The 17,683-nt window shown below is 47.3% G+C and overlaps 13 protein-coding genes across 13 annotated transcripts; 6 read left to right on the top strand and 7 right to left on the bottom strand.

Annotated features, from left to right (window-relative positions):
- Window positions 1–17: 17 nt before the first annotated feature.
- On the top strand, window positions 18–3,146 carry OGAPHI_005046 (uncharacterized protein; the record flags this gene model as incomplete). Its single annotated transcript, XM_046206190.1, has 1 exon — window positions 18–3,146. One exon carries the CDS (start codon window positions 18–20, stop codon window positions 3,144–3,146), a length of 3,129 nt encoding a protein of 1,042 aa, XP_046059981.1.
- Window positions 3,147–3,192: 46 nt separating this feature from the next.
- Window positions 3,193–4,845, bottom strand: OGAPHI_005045 (uncharacterized protein; the record flags this gene model as incomplete). Its single annotated transcript, XM_046206189.1, has 1 exon — window positions 3,193–4,845. The coding sequence occupies one exon, from the start codon at window positions 4,843–4,845 to the stop codon at window positions 3,193–3,195; it is 1,653 nt and encodes a 550-aa protein (XP_046059980.1).
- A 347-nt stretch (window positions 4,846–5,192) lies between these two features.
- OGAPHI_005043 (uncharacterized protein) lies at window positions 5,193–7,301 on the bottom strand (the record flags this gene model as incomplete). Its single annotated transcript, XM_046206187.1, has 2 exons — window positions 5,193–6,441; window positions 6,850–7,301. The coding sequence occupies 2 exons, from the start codon at window positions 7,299–7,301 to the stop codon at window positions 5,193–5,195; spliced, it is 1,701 nt and encodes a 566-aa protein (XP_046059978.1).
- On the top strand, window positions 5,977–6,306 carry OGAPHI_005044 (uncharacterized protein; the record flags this gene model as incomplete). The annotated part of the gene is made up of 1 exon (XM_046206188.1): window positions 5,977–6,306. The coding sequence occupies one exon, from the start codon at window positions 5,977–5,979 to the stop codon at window positions 6,304–6,306; it is 330 nt and encodes a 109-aa protein (XP_046059979.1).
- Window positions 6,853–8,559, top strand: OGAPHI_005041 (uncharacterized protein; the record flags this gene model as incomplete). Its single annotated transcript, XM_046206185.1, has 1 exon — window positions 6,853–8,559. The coding sequence occupies one exon, from the start codon at window positions 6,853–6,855 to the stop codon at window positions 8,557–8,559; it is 1,707 nt and encodes a 568-aa protein (XP_046059976.1).
- On the bottom strand, window positions 7,590–8,024 carry OGAPHI_005042 (uncharacterized protein; the record flags this gene model as incomplete). The annotated part of the gene is made up of 1 exon (XM_046206186.1): window positions 7,590–8,024. One exon carries the CDS (start codon window positions 8,022–8,024, stop codon window positions 7,590–7,592), a length of 435 nt encoding a protein of 144 aa, XP_046059977.1.
- An 80-nt stretch (window positions 8,560–8,639) lies between the features above and the next one.
- OGAPHI_005040 (uncharacterized protein) lies at window positions 8,640–9,661 on the top strand (the record flags this gene model as incomplete). Its single annotated transcript, XM_046206184.1, has 2 exons — window positions 8,640–8,650; window positions 8,755–9,661. The coding sequence occupies 2 exons, from the start codon at window positions 8,640–8,642 to the stop codon at window positions 9,659–9,661; spliced, it is 918 nt and encodes a 305-aa protein (XP_046059975.1).
- Window positions 8,678–10,039, bottom strand: OGAPHI_005039 (uncharacterized protein; the record flags this gene model as incomplete). The annotated part of the gene is made up of 1 exon (XM_046206183.1): window positions 8,678–10,039. One exon carries the CDS (start codon window positions 10,037–10,039, stop codon window positions 8,678–8,680), a length of 1,362 nt encoding a protein of 453 aa, XP_046059974.1.
- Window positions 10,040–10,685: 646 nt separating this feature from the next.
- On the top strand, window positions 10,686–12,914 carry OGAPHI_005037 (uncharacterized protein; the record flags this gene model as incomplete). Its single annotated transcript, XM_046206180.1, has 1 exon — window positions 10,686–12,914. The coding sequence occupies one exon, from the start codon at window positions 10,686–10,688 to the stop codon at window positions 12,912–12,914; it is 2,229 nt and encodes a 742-aa protein (XP_046059972.1).
- On the bottom strand, window positions 10,881–11,764 carry OGAPHI_005038 (uncharacterized protein; the record flags this gene model as incomplete). Its single annotated transcript, XM_046206182.1, has 2 exons — window positions 10,881–11,221; window positions 11,626–11,764. 2 exons carry the CDS (start codon window positions 11,762–11,764, stop codon window positions 10,881–10,883), a joined length of 480 nt encoding a protein of 159 aa, XP_046059973.1.
- A 224-nt stretch (window positions 12,915–13,138) lies between the features above and the next one.
- Window positions 13,139–14,251, bottom strand: OGAPHI_005036 (uncharacterized protein; the record flags this gene model as incomplete). Its single annotated transcript, XM_046206179.1, has 2 exons — window positions 13,139–13,750; window positions 14,003–14,251. The coding sequence occupies 2 exons, from the start codon at window positions 14,249–14,251 to the stop codon at window positions 13,139–13,141; spliced, it is 861 nt and encodes a 286-aa protein (XP_046059971.1).
- On the top strand, window positions 13,151–17,674 carry OGAPHI_005034 (uncharacterized protein; the record flags this gene model as incomplete). The annotated part of the gene is made up of 1 exon (XM_046206177.1): window positions 13,151–17,674. The coding sequence occupies one exon, from the start codon at window positions 13,151–13,153 to the stop codon at window positions 17,672–17,674; it is 4,524 nt and encodes a 1,507-aa protein (XP_046059969.1).
- Window positions 16,900–17,637, bottom strand: OGAPHI_005035 (uncharacterized protein; the record flags this gene model as incomplete). The annotated part of the gene is made up of 1 exon (XM_046206178.1): window positions 16,900–17,637. The coding sequence occupies one exon, from the start codon at window positions 17,635–17,637 to the stop codon at window positions 16,900–16,902; it is 738 nt and encodes a 245-aa protein (XP_046059970.1).
- Window positions 17,675–17,683: the final 9 nt, after the last annotated feature.

The following is a 17,683-nucleotide window of genomic DNA, read 5'->3' as shown; positions in this document are numbered from 1 at the left end:
AATAAGAGTCTTTGCGGATGAACGAATCGGTTGGCCCAGGCAGCCGGGGGTCGCAATCGAGCGATCATCAGCAGTCCACTGCCAACGTGTTATCTCAAAGTTCGACGCGAAACGACGATTCTGCGCAGAAGAGTTTGCCTGTGACGCGAAAAATGTCGTTTAGCCAGAATGCTAACAGCAAAGGGAAGTCAGACATTGGAGGCCCCAACCAGTCCCAGTTGTCCCATACAATACGGACTATAAGTGGCACACAGCTCACACAGAATTTCCGGATCAATGACTCACCTGTGTCTATGCTGAAAGCGGTGCACGATCCGTTTGAGGATTCGCCCGATTCCACAAGCACGCCAGCTCATTCCAAGCTTATTACGAGGCCATTATTGGGCACCCCATCCCAAAGCGCCGCTTCTAGAAGCAAACAGCTTGCCAAACATAATGCATCTGCTGACGCTTTCAAGAAAATGAGAGACCAGATCCCTGAAGCTTTTGAGTACGACACAGAGATGGGCATTGTTCTAAACGACCACGACGATAACGACGAGACGCACGAGGAGTCTGGCACTTTTCTCAACTTACGGGGCGGGTTTGCCAATTTCAAAGGCAAGTTTGATGAAGGATTCACCGTGGATACGTCGCCTGCTACGCAAATGGACGAGAATATCAACGAGGAGATCAACGAGAAGTTGCGACAGAAAGAGACAAACGACCAAAACGAAACAGACTACTCGTATCTTAATAATTACATCAACAAGCGGCTATCGCAGCAAGATCCAAGCAGCAAACAGTCGGGGCTTCAGAGCTCTGCGGAAAATGGAGACACAAGGGAAATACAGGTTCCTGGAACCATTGAAAAGAGTCGAATGGGCATAATCTCAAACAGCAGCCCGCTGAGAAAGAAGTCGATTAAGGAGATTGTCGAGCTAGAAGAGGAAGACGAGCAAAACGAGCAGAATGACGAGATCATTAGTTCTCAGAGTCTATTTTCTCAAATGAGAAACTTCACGGAATATCACCGTACGCAGAAAGACACACACACTGCCTCGTCGCCGAACTTTAACGAACCCTCGTCACAGGAGGTGAGCGATTTCGAATTCGACGAGAACGAGAACGAGAACGAGAATGGAAACCAAGAGGAACTGCCAGTGACACTAAATGTCTCCAACTCACAACATTCTCAGACAGACCCGTCGGCGGGCTCTCAAAAAGAGCTAAGAAGCGTTGTGGAACGCTTTTCGCAAAACTCTCATAGTTCGCAGTCAAAAGAAGACCAGGACATGTTGACACAGACCGTCCCGCTATTATCCCAAACACAGAACGTCAACGACGATGTGGAGGACATCAATGATGACTTGAGAGGCGATGCCAATGCCATTTCTTTGTCGCAAGTCGCGTACACTTCGAGTCTTCTTCTGCGTCCCAAGAGAACTCTCAATACCAGTCCCAGAAAGTTGTCTCCGAGGAAAGTGCCGCGTTCTGCTCCTCCGGTAATTTCACTCGATGACAGCTCGCGCGAGTCGTCCAGACACAATTCCGAGTCCGAGCTTGATCAGCACGATGTGTTTTCGATGTCGCAGTCCAATGAGAGAGAAATTAAGGACAGCATGGACGAGACCCGGATCAACTCTATCCTGGATCGAAAGCAGATCAATGTGCTGCTTAGCACGAGAAAGGTTGAGGAGGAGCTCACCTCGCCAGCCTTTGAGCACACAGATGAGATTCAAAGTCAGATTCGCAAACAGAGCCAGTCCACGTTTGAAAAGAAGGACATTTTACCTATTGAGACATCGTCGCAAGAGATATACAGGGACGACGAGACGACCAAGGAGTTTCGCGAAGAAGATATTATCTTCCCTCGGTCTGTTTGGGTCACCCTTGACAACAAGAAGTTCCCTTTTGGTATCAGGAGCGTCTCCAAGTACCAGGACGAGAAGAACTCAATGCAGTACTCGATATCCATTTCCAACTCCGAGTTTGTTGATGTTGTCGACCAGGGCAAGATTTTTGCTCCGTTGGGGATCAAGATTGGGGATAATATCAAGATACTAGACAACAGAATGAAAACATACAAAGTTACGGGGCTGCAGTTCGATATTTCGCTTTCGCATATGGTCAAATGTATCAGGGGATACAATCGAGTGTACATTGTTGACAAGGCAGACGAGCACGCAAAAGAAATAAGCGTCCCGATAGAGGAGATATATCTGACTGCTCAACAGGGCAGTAAGCTGTCTTTCAAAATATTTGACGACGAAACACGATTTCAGAAGTATCTTTCTAGCCTCGAGGATCAGGACATTACAGAGATCCAGCATACTCTGCCAACTATCCAGCAGTTGCCGTTTCACGGGTGTTTATTTGTGCTCACATCTGCTCCTCAGTCTGAAGGATCAGATCCAACGAAGCTAAGAGACATCATCAAATTTATCGAGTGTCATGGAGGCACAGTTGTTGACGAGGGGCTACCAAAGATAGTGAAAGTCGGGAATCAAGGACTGGAGTCAGGACCTGGGCTACACGATTTGAAGTTTGCGGCTTTACTTTCTCCAAAACATGTGCGTACCATGAAGTATTTTCAGTCCTTAGCTCTCGGATGGCCTATAATCTCCACTTCCTTCATTGAGGACATGATAGAGGATCCCGAGCGCATCAACGTCTGGGAGAAAAGCTTCCCCAGCTACTTGCTCCCTTCAGGACACAGCTCCAAACGGAACTGCGTTCTGAATTCAAATGTCTACGCTTTCATGGCCAATTTCTATCAAGGAGTACATCTTGACCAGCAGCTTGGACTTAAGACCATTCTGAAGGACGTTTCCATCGCGGTTGACAGAGAGACCCTAAGCGTTAGCAGTCGAGACCTGGACTTTCTCCTGAAAGCTTTGGGATGTACCAAAGTCAGGGTCCTCAAGCAAATAAGCCACTCCGAGCTATCGAAGCTAGATCAAGACACAATACTGTTCACCGGGCTGGACAAGAAGTCTTTGAAGTCGCAACTTCATCGGAGATCATCCAAGAAACGGAAGGTGGATCTTCCAGAGTACGAGAACGAGCTGCTGGTGGTCGACTGGGAATGGCTGGTCCAGTGTATTATAGCGGACGACCGGTTCGAACCTCTATTCCGCTGGAAAGTCAATTTGACAAGAAAATAAATATTCTATTGAGTCTATTAATGCGAGCTAATGGTACAAGCTAGAGTCACAACAGCTGGACGAGTAGACATAAAAATCCCGTGAGCGTTGAGATGGCAATAGCGGACGTCATTCTCTGCGCGTCACCTTTAGAACTGGTGGAATATGATCCAGACGGACTGGCATTCGAGGCACTGCTTGCCGACGAAGCTCCTGTAACGTAAACCTCACCGCCCGAGATGATTGCTTGGGAGTATTTGGAAGCGGGGTCCGCGTTGTATAGATAGGAGTTGATGGTCAGAGTGAGCGATGCAAAGTCCTCACTGTTAGCGGTGGTGGCATGAGGAATCACTTCGGATAGGATAGGGTAAAACACCTCTTCGCTCAAATCCTTATCTTCTGCAGGCTGGGCAAGAGCAATGGTTCTGTTGTCATTGTTGACAGCCAGATGGACACTATTGATGAAAGGAGTACCGAGCAAAGAGTAACCGAGGTATTCGGAGGGTAAAAAGTTGAGGGCGCACGCGTCGTTACCGTTCTCGAACGTAAGAGTTGAACCGTCCTCGTTTCTTTGAACATCAAGCACCATATCGATCGGAATGTTCAGAGTCAGGTTTCCAAAATAGAAATCGATAGTTCCAGCAGACGCGACGTCACACTCAACCAACCAAGAACCCAAACTCTCGGCGTAGTACGCGTTCAGCTCCAACGCAAGCGAAATGAGAGTTGAGTAAGGGATAAAGTTGTATGTTATCCGAGAATCCAGCATGGCCGGAATGGGATACGAGCCCGACGAGTTCTGTTCTGTAAAGTCGTTAGAAAAGCGAACGGCATTTCCGGAAGAGGAAGTGACTCCCAGTCCCGATAAAGGAATGACTGGTAAAGAGTCTGACCAAGTGGTATCTCCCAGGATCGACTCTCCCGAGTCGTCTTGAACCGGAATGAAGTCAAACTGGTACATATCACCTTGGAAGTTGGACGTGGAAAGACCACCTGCAATTAGGAGCGGAGTGGAGTCGTTTGTTCCTGCAGGGGCTAGTGAGTAGGAGTTGGACTTGATGAATTCATTGTCTTTGAAGTAGGTCAAAAAGTTGTTGTAGCCACTCTGAACAGTGCGGGACAAACCCAAAGAGCCAACCTGAACGTAGGACTCGTTAGCCCAGATAAAAGGAATACGTTCGATGGAAACTGTATTATTGTGAAGAGACCCGTTTTTGAATGGTTCTAAAATTGGAAATTGGAAGTCATCTTCTGCTTTGTAGCCAGAGGTGGCGATACCATCGATAGCATACAGTTGGATGTGGAATGCTTCGTCCTCAGACGAAACACGCTCATCGTTCTCGGTGAGATACGCCCCACTGATGGAACTGTTGAGGTCAAAGGCTCCGGAAGGCGCACATGGTGTCTCGATGGCAGTGTCATAAGCTGAGGTTCCGGTAGTGAAATCTTCTGACGTGGAAGACTGGGACTCACACGCGGTGAACTGGTTCGCACCAGGAAGCCAGAGCTCGGGATTGACAACGTCGACTCGAAGTGCGAGAGTTTGTTTAGGCTCACCAACCTCGACCGTATAATCGATAAGTCCTGAGTTCTTAGTAGTGAGCTCAAAAACGGGAAGCCAACTAGTTGTTGGGAAAGAACTTGAGTGTGAACTCGACGCGGAAGACGAGCCCACGATGACCAGATGTATAAGGGAAAATGCAAAGATGAAGCCAAACATCAACACCGAGCACTAGAAACCAGCGCAAAATAAGTATTGGTTCTCAGCAAAATGTATACACCAGAAGAAAATGTTCCAATCTGGCGTGCGGGACAAGCGATGTCGGTGAAAGGTATTTATAAACGAGCCGTTGCAACAAAAGAAAATACCGAATCTGCAATCTTATTATTTTGCATATAAAAATAATCCATCGAGCCCAATAAACGGAGGTGCCAAGTATTAAGGAAAAAAAAAAATCTTTTCACATTGCCAAATGTAGTAATGCCTTTTGTGTTGTTTCGGCCGGCAAGATCTTACAATATACCAAAATATTACCAGAGAGCGAATTACCCGACAATACATATGATTTACATAGCATAGCCAGTGTAGGCGTAGGATTGTTGAGGTTGTTGGGCAACCTGCCATAGAGCACGTTCGTGTGTTTTGAAAACATACGGAGAGCTCTCAGAGTCCAGCGACAAGTATTCATCATCCTCTTCAGGCATGTAGCCTGTTTCGGATATCGAAATGGGTTGAGCCACAGGAGCAAATAGCGGGCGTTGTTGTGGGTGGTGGAGGTGTTGCTCTGGAAGTCTCAATTGTACATTCAATAGCATTCCTGGGGGAAGCGGGCCACTGATCTGCGGCGACGGAGTAGACGTCAATGATAGTGGGGAGTCGGTTTTGAGTTGCGAGTTCTTGGTTGGCGAGTCGTAGGAAGTCACATCTAACAATCGCGAATGTTTTCCCGTTTTTCTCTTGCCAATTTTCAACTTGTCGAGATAGACGTCCGGAAGACCTGGACACGAACCAAGTTCAAGGTGGCGCTCCACCCAGATCTCGTTGTTCAAGAACTCTTCTCCGCAAGCAGAACACCATCCCTTCGCTCCTGTACGTTCTCCCGATCGCACACCTTTAGGATATTTGAAATGTCTTGCTTTCAAATGGGTTTTATAGGTATCTCTTCTGGAAAACCCACCATTAACATGACATCTGTGAGAAGAATTCTCGTTGTAGAACGGACATGTGTAGGCCTTCTTCTCAGAGTGTTTTTTGATATGTCTTGTGAGATACCCTTTGATTTTAAATTTCGCGTCACAAAAGGTACATTTATAATCTTTGGAGGACGAAGGAGAACCTTCGCCTTCGGACATGGATTCCGAACCGGTAGACTCGTTCGACAAACTCGAGTTAGAGTTCCCAGATTTCACAGAGGAAACCGGCGAAAGCGCAACAAACTCGTCCGACCTGGCAAAAGACCCCACGGACTTCTTCTTCGGAGACTCTGTCTCTGTCAGTGGCGAGAGCTGTTGGCGTTTGTCCGTTAGTCGAAACTCAACGGTCCCATTTGGGTTCACAAAGGAAACATATTGGGAGTCGTTGGTGCTGCAATGTTGGAGATCCTTTGTGGTTAAGTTCTTGAAAAGCTTGAAATTCACTGGGAACAATGTCTCCTTGGTGTTTGGGCACGCATCACACTGAATTCTGGTGGATTTCGTATGGGGGATAACGGTTCCCACAATTACCAATAACCAGTTCAAAACTTGCAAAATAATCCTTCCAATATAACCAGTAAACCTGGGCATTCGGGAAGGAGAATACATATTCATGATGATACTATTCCTGTTTCGACAGCAATGTTGAAGTATTTCAGCAAAAGTAGAAGTTTTATTGCGATGATTCAAAAGAGGTTAGAAACACAAGATACTAACTGTTTTTTTTTTTGCCTGATTTTCCGTGCAGTCAAACTTTTTTTGGCCAACCTCTTGTGAAGCCTAGTGTGCACACCCGTGCACCATTTCTGATGTTTGCTCAGTTAACAGGTAGCGCATGAAGAGTCATGCTAAACCCCTCACCAGGCAACTGTCGAATGTGTAATTCCAAACAGGGGCGGTACAGGTTCAACTTAACCCGTCTGTGTCTAGCTGACTTCGCCTCCAAACGTAACCCCTCCCGATCTTACGGCTGTAATCTGGCTTACCTCATCACCTAAAAGTTTGTGATAGTTGGCAATTTTGGATCTACTCCATGGATTCTGACCTACGAATGAGTCGCGAAAGGTCTACGTCTGTATCGACCGCCGAAGTGGTACCAACTTCGATAGATGTTAGAAAACAGCGGACCTCGCTCAAGATTGTCACTCCGAGCAAGAATTCTGAGGAGCAGTTGATAGATTCCAGCTTTAGTGAGGGACACTCCAATGCACACCGGCGTTCGCACTCGTATGCGTCGCCATTACATTTGCGTACCCAGCAGGGATTAGAATCCCCAAGGGTTTCCCCTGATCCGTTGGGCGATACTCTTTCCCCCTCGGCTACAAATATGAACTCTACACAATCCACATCTTCGTCTAGAATAAACCCGTTTGGCTCGCTTTCTCCAAGCGGCACAAGGATACCAGACGTGCCATCTCCAGAGAGCTTCTGGTATGAGATCAAGAAGACGTATCCACATTTAAAGATAACTTTGCTCTCCATATTCAGCTGGTACTGTTTTTCGCTTGGAATATCGCTTTACAACAGATGGATGTTTTCCAACAAGAACCTCAATTTTTCGTTCCCGATCATCATCACATCGTTTCACCAGTTGATTCTGTTTCTACTGAGTCTGCTCACGCTCGCGATGATCCCGCGTTTTAGACTCAATTATCAGCCATACTCCAGATCTTTGCCCGAGGCAGAACATCTGGTTGGGGAACCAGACAACGGGAACTCCAGCGACGAGTTCAACGACCTGCTAGAGAGCAAGAAAGTGCAAGGCCAGAGCTACTTGATGCCTGTGAAAGAATACCTGACCAAGATCTTACCGTGTTCCATTGCTTCAGCCGGTGACATTGGTCTTGGAAACACAGCATTCAGATTCATATCACTCTCGCTATACACGATGATCAAGACATCATCGTTGATATTTGTGCTATTTTGGGGTGTGGTGTTCAAGCTCGAAAAGATGACGTGGCGTATCCTGTCCATCGTCCTGATCATGACCTTTGGAGTCATTCTCATGATATCGGGCCAACACGAAGACGATTCAAAGCCAGCTCCAGCACCTACACCTGCTCCAGAATCTTCAGCTGTGGGCGGAATTGTGCCTGAAGACGAAGATCTGGTCCCTGCCCTAGCTAAAAGACTGTTCAGCCGTGAAATGAAAACGACCCATCTGCTGATCCTGGGCTCTTTCTTGGTTCTTGGTTCATCGTGCATGTCGGGGCTCCGGTGGGCATTGACCCAAATCATGCTAAAAAAGAACCCGAGAACCACAAACCCTATTCTCACCATTCTCTACCTTTCACCAGCAATGAGTTTTGTTCTGCTCATCATTGGCTGTCTCGTGGAAGGTATAAAGTCTTTCACCGAGAGTCCAATCTGGGAAGAAAAAGGATTCTTCATGACATGCCTTTTGATTCTGATTCCTGGATTGCTCGCATTCTTCATGACTCTTTCGGAGTTTGTGCTCCTTCAGTACGCATCATTATTAACACTGTCCATCGCAGGTATTTTCAAAGAATTGCTCACCATATTCACGTCATGGCTTCTCTTTGATGATAAGCTTTCGTTTGTCAACCTGATAGGATTGGCAATCACCATCACGGATATCGTTTGGTACAATTTGTACCGATTCGATCAAATGCAGGCGGAGGGCTTGCCGAAAAATAAAGTTTCTCGGCCTACTTCTTTCGAGGACGAACAACCAGCCCGATCAAACGGGGACATCGAATTAGATGAGCTTCAATGCTAGATTCAGTTATTGAGTAAAGATTATAGATTTGAGTTTAAAACGCCAACGGTTCTATTACAATAGTTTTGGGTCTATAGTAGATGGGTGGCTCGTATCGGAATATGAGGACTGTTTCTAATCATTTGCGGCTGTCGACAGAGTCTAATTCCAGCTCCTCGCTCACGAGTCTCTCGGAGTCCTGGCTAGAAGTTGGAGACGAACTAGATTTGCTGCTGGACTGTTCCAGTCTGTAGAGATTGTACCAGGCAATATCTGCCAATGTGATGAAAATACCAATCATATTGACAAAGTTGAGCTGGTCACCGAAGATCAACCATCCAAGGAAAATGGTAATAAGCTCTCTCACAATACCGGCGATGGACAGAGTGAGGAGTGGGGCATATTGAAGGATGATGAACTGAGAAAGTGTCATACAGAATGCCAAGAATCCAGGGAAGAGCAACAAAACGCATGTTCCAAAGACACCGTAAGTTTCCCAAACTTGGGAACCAAGGAAATTGCCAACACCTTCGACTTGCGAGCCCATGAAGATCAACGAAATGCACATGGCAGGACTGAGATAGAAGATAGTCAAAATTGGGTTCTTCGTGTATCTATTTCCACGGAGAACGATCTGGGTCAAAGCCCATCTGAGTCCCGACATACAGGAAGCCAAGAGAACGAGGAAGCATCCAACAATCAAGGCAGAAGCGGTGAACTTGTTGAAAGTCTCGGATGCCTTCGCAGTGGCGCCGGCAAATCTGGAAGAAGAAGCCGTGTCTGTGACAGGCTCGTCGTTGGAAACAGCCGACAATGGAACGAGTCCATCGTTGTCCTCTCTAACACCCAAATAAGCCACAGCAGCTCTCTTGACCAGCAATCTCACAAGCTTGACCTTCATCTCCTCGGCCTCCTCCTCAACAGGAGTGGTCTCTCCTTCAGTTGTAGGCTCACCTTGACCATACACCATCATCATCACCGAGCCGGTCATAATGAAGGTAATGAGGCACAGCTTCATTGTAACTTTTTCAAGTCTAAGCACAAAGCCCCAGAACAGAGTGAAAATCAACACTGCCGAGGACTTCAGCATGGTGTAGAGCGAAATGGTGATATACTTCAATGAAGAATTGCCAAGGCCAATATCACCAGCCGAGGCCAATGCACAAGGTAAGATCTTGGTGACGTACACCTTAGGGTTGATGAAGTAACTCAGACTCTCGGTTGAAGTACTGGCAGAGGCTTTAGAAGGGTCAACATAGTTGAGTCTGAACTTGGGCCAAAATGTCAGAGTGAGACAACTGAGCCAAAACAGAACAAATTGATGACAGGCTGTAATTAACACAGGAAACTTGAAGTTAAGCGTTGGGTCAGAGAACATCCATTTGTTGTATAGCGAAATCAGCAAACTGAAACTGAACCACGAGCCAATAGCCGTCAGCACGATACCAATGTTAGGGACCCGAGCCTTCAGCTCCGCATACGATCTGGGAATTTGAACCATAGTATAAAATGTCTGGAGGAAACTTTTGATCTTAGCTGTCCCTTACTTTGTATTCACCGGTACACTACCTGCGCCGAGCGGCTCGCGGGCTTCGGGGTTTTCCTGCAAGCTACCGAGCGTCATTGGATCCGCTGCGAGGCGGTTTTCGCCCCACTGGTCGATGTAATAGACCATTGACGGTCTCCCTGAGCGATTACCGTTCAAACGGATGCCATTTAGGGTGTTCGTCCATCTTGCAATGTTGCATCGAGGACAGGCCACCGTGTAAGGATGTGCCGCATTGAAAAAAAAATTCTTGGAGGATCTGTTTTTCGTGTCGTGTGAGAATTGGGAAGGGTCCAGATAGGAAACGCTGATAAAATTTATGTAGAATTTGCACAGGAACACACAATTTTTTTTTTCTACATACGAGGCAGCGAAAAAACCTAAGAAAATAAATTTCTGGCAGTGTACGGGTGTTTCAAACGAAATAGAACCGATCCGAATTTGGCCAAATGCGTGCGCATAAATAAATCAGATGATTTTATCGTACGATTTTTGAGTGAATATGACATTTGCGTTATATGGCTAAGAGTAGCCAGGTACGCCTGGTAGAAAAGAATAATTATCATAAAAATTACCAGTTCTCTCTAGTCAACCACCAACAATGTCGTTACTAGAGTTTGATAACTACGACGGCCTACTGTCGTCTATGAACAAAAAGAAAAATGCATCCTCGGGGCAAGACGATGGAAACTACCATTATCCCGAATTCGATACCGCCGATGTGGATTTTGCAGATATCAACGATGTTATGAGTACTTACAACTCTGCAACGATGTCTCCGTATTCCAACGGGTCGTCACCAGACAATATGTTCCCTGCCGCATTCAACCCAGGAAGCTACGACGATTTCGCTATGAACAAATCCGACTCTGAAAACACCACCAGATCCGGTGACATGCCTTCTTTGACCACCACACATACCGCGTCTTCCCTTTCGACGAATGGAATTGTCAAACTCGAAGATGAGGACCTGTTCCAAATTAAACGCAGAAGACAACCAAGCACTAAAAGTATCGAGCATGGAATCACCAAAGGCAAGAAGTTCAAGTCTCCTCACAACCTGATCGAAAAAAAGTACAGAACTAATATCAACACCAAGATTGTCGAGCTTAGAAACTGTGTTCCTGCGCTCCGTATCTTGGTTGCCAAAGAAAATAATCACCATACAAATTCCTCCGACAGAGTTGATGATTACGATGACGATTACGAGGGTGACGGGTACACTGATGACGAAGAAAAACTGGATGGATTACAGCCAGCACGCAAACTAAACAAGGCCACGATTCTCTCGAAAGCTGCCGAATATATCAAGCACCTTGAGTGGAAGAACGAAATATTAATGAGAAAGAACGAGCGTTTGCTGGGAATGCTCAAAGGACATGGCAACCCAGCCGATATGGACTTTTCTTTGTCTTCTCCCGAAAATGATCTTACACATTCCCAAACCGGCTCGAGCCTTAGCTCATCTCCAAACCAATTCTCTTCAGCCCCTGCAAACGCCTATCCCGAGAGTTCGATGCCCTTCAGCAACAAGGTGCTACTTGGTGGCATGACTTGTATGCTTGGAGCTTCTGCTTTCGATGACATGGCTGCCGGATCTGCAGACAGAAAGGGTTTATTTTCTGTGCCGATTTTTGCGTTTTCCACGACAACTTCCTCTGGCTCTTTCAACTCCAGCATGTTGAGACCTTTCCTTGGTCTGTCCAAATTCTTGCTGTGTCTTGGAATGATCTACTTCTATGTGATTGTTCCTTTGCTCGGAATGAAGAAACAAGAATTCCATCCACTGAAAACTTACCACCGTCTTATGAGCTTGACAGCTACCGATTTGGAACGGTTCTTGAAGACCACTGATCCATCAAAAGTCTATCTTGGACTGGTCGGCCTGTTTAACCTCGAGCAGAATCCATCAAACTTGTTTGTGAAGTCTGTCTATCTTAAAAAATGCGGCGAGTTGACTGGATCGAAATTTTTGCAAGCTCAAATCTTTGATCGTCTTGGTAAAAAATACTGGGACGAGGCAAAGGATCAATCAAAAGACCAAAAGCTTTCATTATTATTGGAGAACTCTTCTTATGACGCGCTGTCACTGCAGTTTTCCAAAAAGTATGAGCAGTTTGACCTGATCACACAATACTTGCATGGTGTCAATGATGCTCTTTTGAACGAATCGTTGCAAAAGCTTGTGTTGTATCAAAGTGTTTCAATGAAATACTCAAAAGACAAATCTGATTTGCTTGAGCTCGAGCTCACCGCCATGAAGGTTGAGATCAATCAACTGTTGGAGCGCGTTACAAAACTGTCCAAGATTTTGAACAGAAATGAAGACCGATGCCAAATTCTCAAGTTCTTGGTGAAGCCAACCGAAGCAAACTTAAAGGCAGCCTTCGATGTGGAGGAGACCAATGATAATGAGATGATCGGTCTTGTGTGCTGCGCATTGAAGTACCAGCTACTTAACTTCAACGACGAGTATGATTTGTTGCACGACTGGTTCTCGAAACTGAGTCTGCCCAACTTCAGCAATGGAGGTCACATGAAGCTGTTTGAATTTGTTGCAATTTTGAACGTCCTGCAACTCACCAGCCTTGATCTCCTGGGAAAACTTGACGAGGTTAACCTCCACAACGACGAAAAGGAAAGCCACCAACCGGGAGAACCAGATTTGATTCCTCGTCCGGCTATTTCCAAACTAAATTTCAAATTACTTAATGTCGTGGCAAATATGCGCATTTTTGCCGGAAACAAAGACTTCCCAGCTCCTTTGGAAGTGAAGGATCAGCTGGTGGAGTTCTTTGTTGAGATCATCGAAAAGCTCAATGGGTTTTAGTATATAGCGACTTTTATGAAACCACCCTTATGCCGATCATCCGTACACCACCTTCTGTTTTTTGCAGGTCGCGAATTTCTGGACAGCTAATAAACTGATCTCAAAACAAAAATTAGTTTCCATCAACCGGGAGACGCCATCACCGACACCAAAACGCAAACAAAAGCTTTTGTATACTAGTGATAGAACCACAATTGTGTTTTTGGTATAGTTTTTCGTGGTAATTATTGGAAAACATGTATCCATACAACGGCCAACAGCAGTTTGGTGGTGGATATCCGCAATCCACCGGTTACAATAACTGGGCCAATACCCAGCAACAACCTGGATCGGGTCAGCAACAGCAGTTCATGCAGCCGTCTTTGCAGTCCCAACAAACCGGATATGGATTTCAGCCCCAAGCTACTGGATGGAATCAACAAACTCCACAGTGGAACGGCCAGTTCCAGCAACAGCAGCAGCAGCAGCAGCAGTCCGGGCAGCAAGGATTCCAGCAAGGATTCCAACGTCCTGACTACCAGACCAGTTACCAAACGGGATACCAGAACGGAGTCCAGCCAATTGCCACTCAGCAGACCGGATATCAACCTTCCATGATTTCCCAGCAGACTGGATTTCAGCCTCTTTCTAACCAACAGACAGGATTCCAGGCATTGGGTGCACAAAAAACCGGATTCCAACCACAGACTTCTTTTGGAACCGGTGCTGGCGCACAATCGAGCTGGCAGCCACAACCTGCTCAACAGCCACTGCAAGCTCAGCCAACAGGTTTCACTTCTTCTTTGATGACCACCTCTGGCCAAGAAAATAAGGACATCAAAATCCCAAGCATAAGGCTTTCATTCATCACCGCAAGAGATCAGGAAAGATTTGAGCATGCGTTTAGAATGCACGTTCCCCAGGGAGAGAATTCCATCGATGGCCAAACGGCTAAGCAGCTGATGATGAAGTCCGGTCTCAATGCCACCAAGTTGGCCGATATCTGGGCTCTCTCTGATCTGTCTCGGTCTGGAAGGTTGTTGTTCCCGGAATTTGCTCTAGCCCTGCATCTGTGTAACATCGCTGCCAAGGGTCAGCCTATTCCTTACGAGCTGCCTTTGAAAATGAAAAATGAGGTCAGCAGCTTTGTGGACGCAATTAGCATGGCAGTTCCAGACACCCAAAGCACACAGGCTCCAAGCCAAGGACTCTTTAGCCAGCCTACGGGCTTCCAAAACTTCTCGCAACTTCAAAGCCAGGCCACTGGTTTCGGCGGCGCCCAAAATGGTTTCCAGTCTCAACCACCACCTTCCACATTTGGTATGCAGCCACAGCAAACTGGAATCCAACCCCAGCATACTGGGTTTGGCGGTCTGCAACCACAACGTACTGGTTTTGGATTACAGCCGCAACAGACTAGCTTTGGCCTTCAACCACAGCAGACTGGTTTCAACTTACAGTCACAGCAAACTGGCTTCAACCTACAGTCACAGCAAACTGGACTACAACCACAAAGAACTGGAGCCGGCTTACAACCCCAAAAGACTGGAACTTTCATCCCATTGACTGCACAGCAGACCAGTGGACTGGTTCCTGTGTCTGCTCAGAAAACTGGTGGATTGGTCCCTCAGCAGACAGGACTGACAGCACAGCGGACAGGAGGGCTCGTTCCGCAGCAGACTGGCTTAGCTCCACAAAGAACAGGTCTTGCTCCGCAACAAACAGGTCTATATCAACAACAGACAGGACTTCTGCCGCAACAGACCGGTTTGGCACCTCAACAGACCAGTTTGCTTCCTCAGCAGACGGGGCTGATGCCGCAACCTACAGGATTGACTGCCATGCCAACTGGAAAACCTGGGCAATGGGGATTTGTTTCCGCCCCTACTGGTGGGCTTCCTGGTTTGGACATGATGCAATCTCACTTTATGCCAAACGCTTCTTCTCAAACGCATCAGCTTACAAATGTCATGGGAGGATCTACAGCCTCGAATGTTACCTGGGCAATCAGTAAGCAGGAGAAATTGATCTACGACAACATTTTCAAGAAATGGGACTCTTCTCGGAAAGGTTACGTTGAAGGTAGCACTGCAATTGATGTGTTTGGTAAGTCTGGTTTGAACAGACAAGAACTTGAAAAGATCTGGACTTTGGCAGATACAGGAAACCGTGGTAAGCTGAACAAGGACGAGTTTGCCGTGGCTATGCATTTGATTTACAGACGTCTGAATGGTTTCGATATTCCAAATGTTCTTCCTCCTGAGCTTGTTCCTCCTTCTTCCAAATTGTTGTTGGAGAGCATGAATGACATCAAGGGCAAGCTTATGAATGATGCTGGAAGACTAAAGCCTATTTCCTCAACCAAATCCTTTGACGGATCTAGATACAAAAATAATGACGAGGCTATTGGATACGTCAGCAATGCTAGACATAGAAGCTCGAAGAAGAAGGTCGAGGAGAAGGACAACAGTCAGCTGAATGTGCAGGAGCTTAAAAAGAAGATTCACGAGAAGAAGATCCTGCTCGAGGCCATTGATGCTGCCGATGAAGATATCTCCGCTGATCACGGTAAGCAGCAGGCTCTCAACGAGATTCAAATTCTGAAGATGAAGATCAAGGACGCACAGGATAAATTGAATGCATCTGGTTCAGATTTGGGATCCAGCCTGCGCGAGAAGCAAAGACTAACGGGTGATTTGAACAAGCTTACCGACAAGGTTCCCAAACTAGTTTCAGAGCTTGGATCGATTGACGACCAAATTCAAGGTGCCAAGATTGAAATTGCAAGACTCAAGATCCAAAAGGAAAACCCATCTGGAATCCAGATCAAGGGTTCTGGTCGTAACGGTGAGATCACTGAAGCCGACAAGCGTATTGCCAAACAGAAGGCTGCTCTTCAAGCAAAGATGGCTGCTCTCACTGGAAAGCCTGCTCCTAACCTTGACCAATTTGAGGCTAATGAAGCCAAGTTGTCTCAAGACATCTCGCGTATTTCGAGCGAGACTCAGCAGCAAAAGTCGATCATCCAGGACATTGCTAGTTCCATCAATGAACTGGTGAGAGACATTTCGGACTCTCTTAAATTGACCAATTCGTCGCAAGTTGGGTACTCCAAGTGGGAGCTTGGAAATGACGTCCAAACTGATGAGGTTAAGCAGTTCATCAAGGATCTCAACTCTTCAAAGCCAGCAGTTGCTCCATCTAGCTCTTCTTCTTGCAGTTCCCAGCCTAGAGCAGTCAATCATGCTGGTTCTGCTTCTCCTTCTCCTGCCCCTGTCAATTCTGCTCCTAAACCAGGAAGCACTGAAGATCGCGCTCAGAGAATCAAGGAACAAGCCAGAAGAAGAATGGACGAGAAGCTCGCGAAACTCGGAATCAAGAGACCTTCCACTCAAGCTCCGTCTCCTGGTCCGTCAGAAGAGGCTCCAAAGAGTGTTTCTGCGGTTGCGTCTCCAACACCGGTGTCTCAACCGGCACCTGTGCAGACTCTTCCTGTGGCATCCTCTGCGCCAGAAACTCTTCCAAAAAGAGCACCAAACCCCCCAGCTCCACGTCAGGCCTCGCTAACTAAAGCTATCGAAGCAAACTCTTCTGATGACGACGATGACGAGGAAGAGGAGCTCAAGCGTATGATTGCCGAGAAGAAGGCTCTGGAGGCAAAGGAGCGCGAGAGAAAACAAAAGAAAAAGCAAGACAAGGAGGCTCGCCTTGCCAAACTTAGAGCTGAGATGGAAGAACTCAAGAAGAAGGAGGCTCAAGAAAACGATTCTAGTGAAGACGACAACGATGCGTTCGTCGATGCTCACACAGAACAGGGATCTACGGTGCCTCCTCCTGCACCTGTTGTGAGTACTCCTTCTGCTTCGAGCGAATCTGTGGCAACGAGAAGTGTCAACGATCCACATAGCAACAATCCGTTTGCCAAGATGGCCAATAACTCGTCTCAGCAGAGCATACCCAAGAACACTAACCCATTCTTCAAGCCTGAACAGCCCACACAGCCTACCTATGATGCTGGCCGTTTGAAGGCGCAAAGAGATGCCCAGAGAGGCAAGAGCGCAAGCGATGACGGCTGGTCTGACTCGGAGAATGACGATGACGACGACGAGATGCCTGCAGCTTCTAAGCAGGCCGAGTTGGCATCGATGCTCTTTGGAGGTGGCGGTGTCAAGTCTTCCACGTCCAGTGTGAGCGAGTACGCCACACCGCAACCTGAAGAGCCACCAGCACCTCCTGCTGTTTCTGAAACCAAGGAGGTTTCTCCACCTGTGACTGCTGTTGCCGAGCCCGACTCTGCTCCTGAGACCGCCACCAGTCCTGAGGTTCCTGAGGTTCCTGCTATTCCAGCAGCTCCGCCTATCCCTGCTGCACCACCCGTGCCACAGGCTCCGGCAGCCGAGGTTCCTGAGATTCCAAAGTCAGAGCCTGAGGTTGACGGAGGCGTGCCTCCAGCGGCTCCTCCTCCACCTCCCCCAATTCCAACATCAGGGTCGGTCGCTGTGGACTCGCCTGCTGCTGCTCCACCTCCTCCCCCAATTCCTGGGGCTCCACCTGCTCCTCCACTTGCTTCTGCACCAGCAGTGCCTGCCCCACCTCCACCGGTCCCTGCTGAGGCACCGCCAGTGCCAGCTTCTCCAGCACCTGCCGCCAACGGCGCCCTTGGTATGGGCTCCATCAGCTCGCTGCTTGGCGAGATCACCTTGGGAAAGTCGTTACGGAAAGTTGACGATAGCGCCAAACACATTGTGGAAGGCGGTCAAGTTGGAAAAGTTCTAGATTAATGTATAAAT

The sequence above is a fragment of the Ogataea philodendri genome (genome assembly GCF_020536065.1).
Source record: "Ogataea philodendri strain CBS6075 chromosome Unknown scaffold6, whole genome shotgun sequence".
Taxonomy (NCBI): domain Eukaryota; kingdom Fungi; phylum Ascomycota; class Pichiomycetes; order Pichiales; family Pichiaceae; genus Ogataea; species Ogataea philodendri.
Note: the sequence above shows the minus strand (reverse complement) of the source record. Positions and strands in the feature narration are given on the sequence as shown.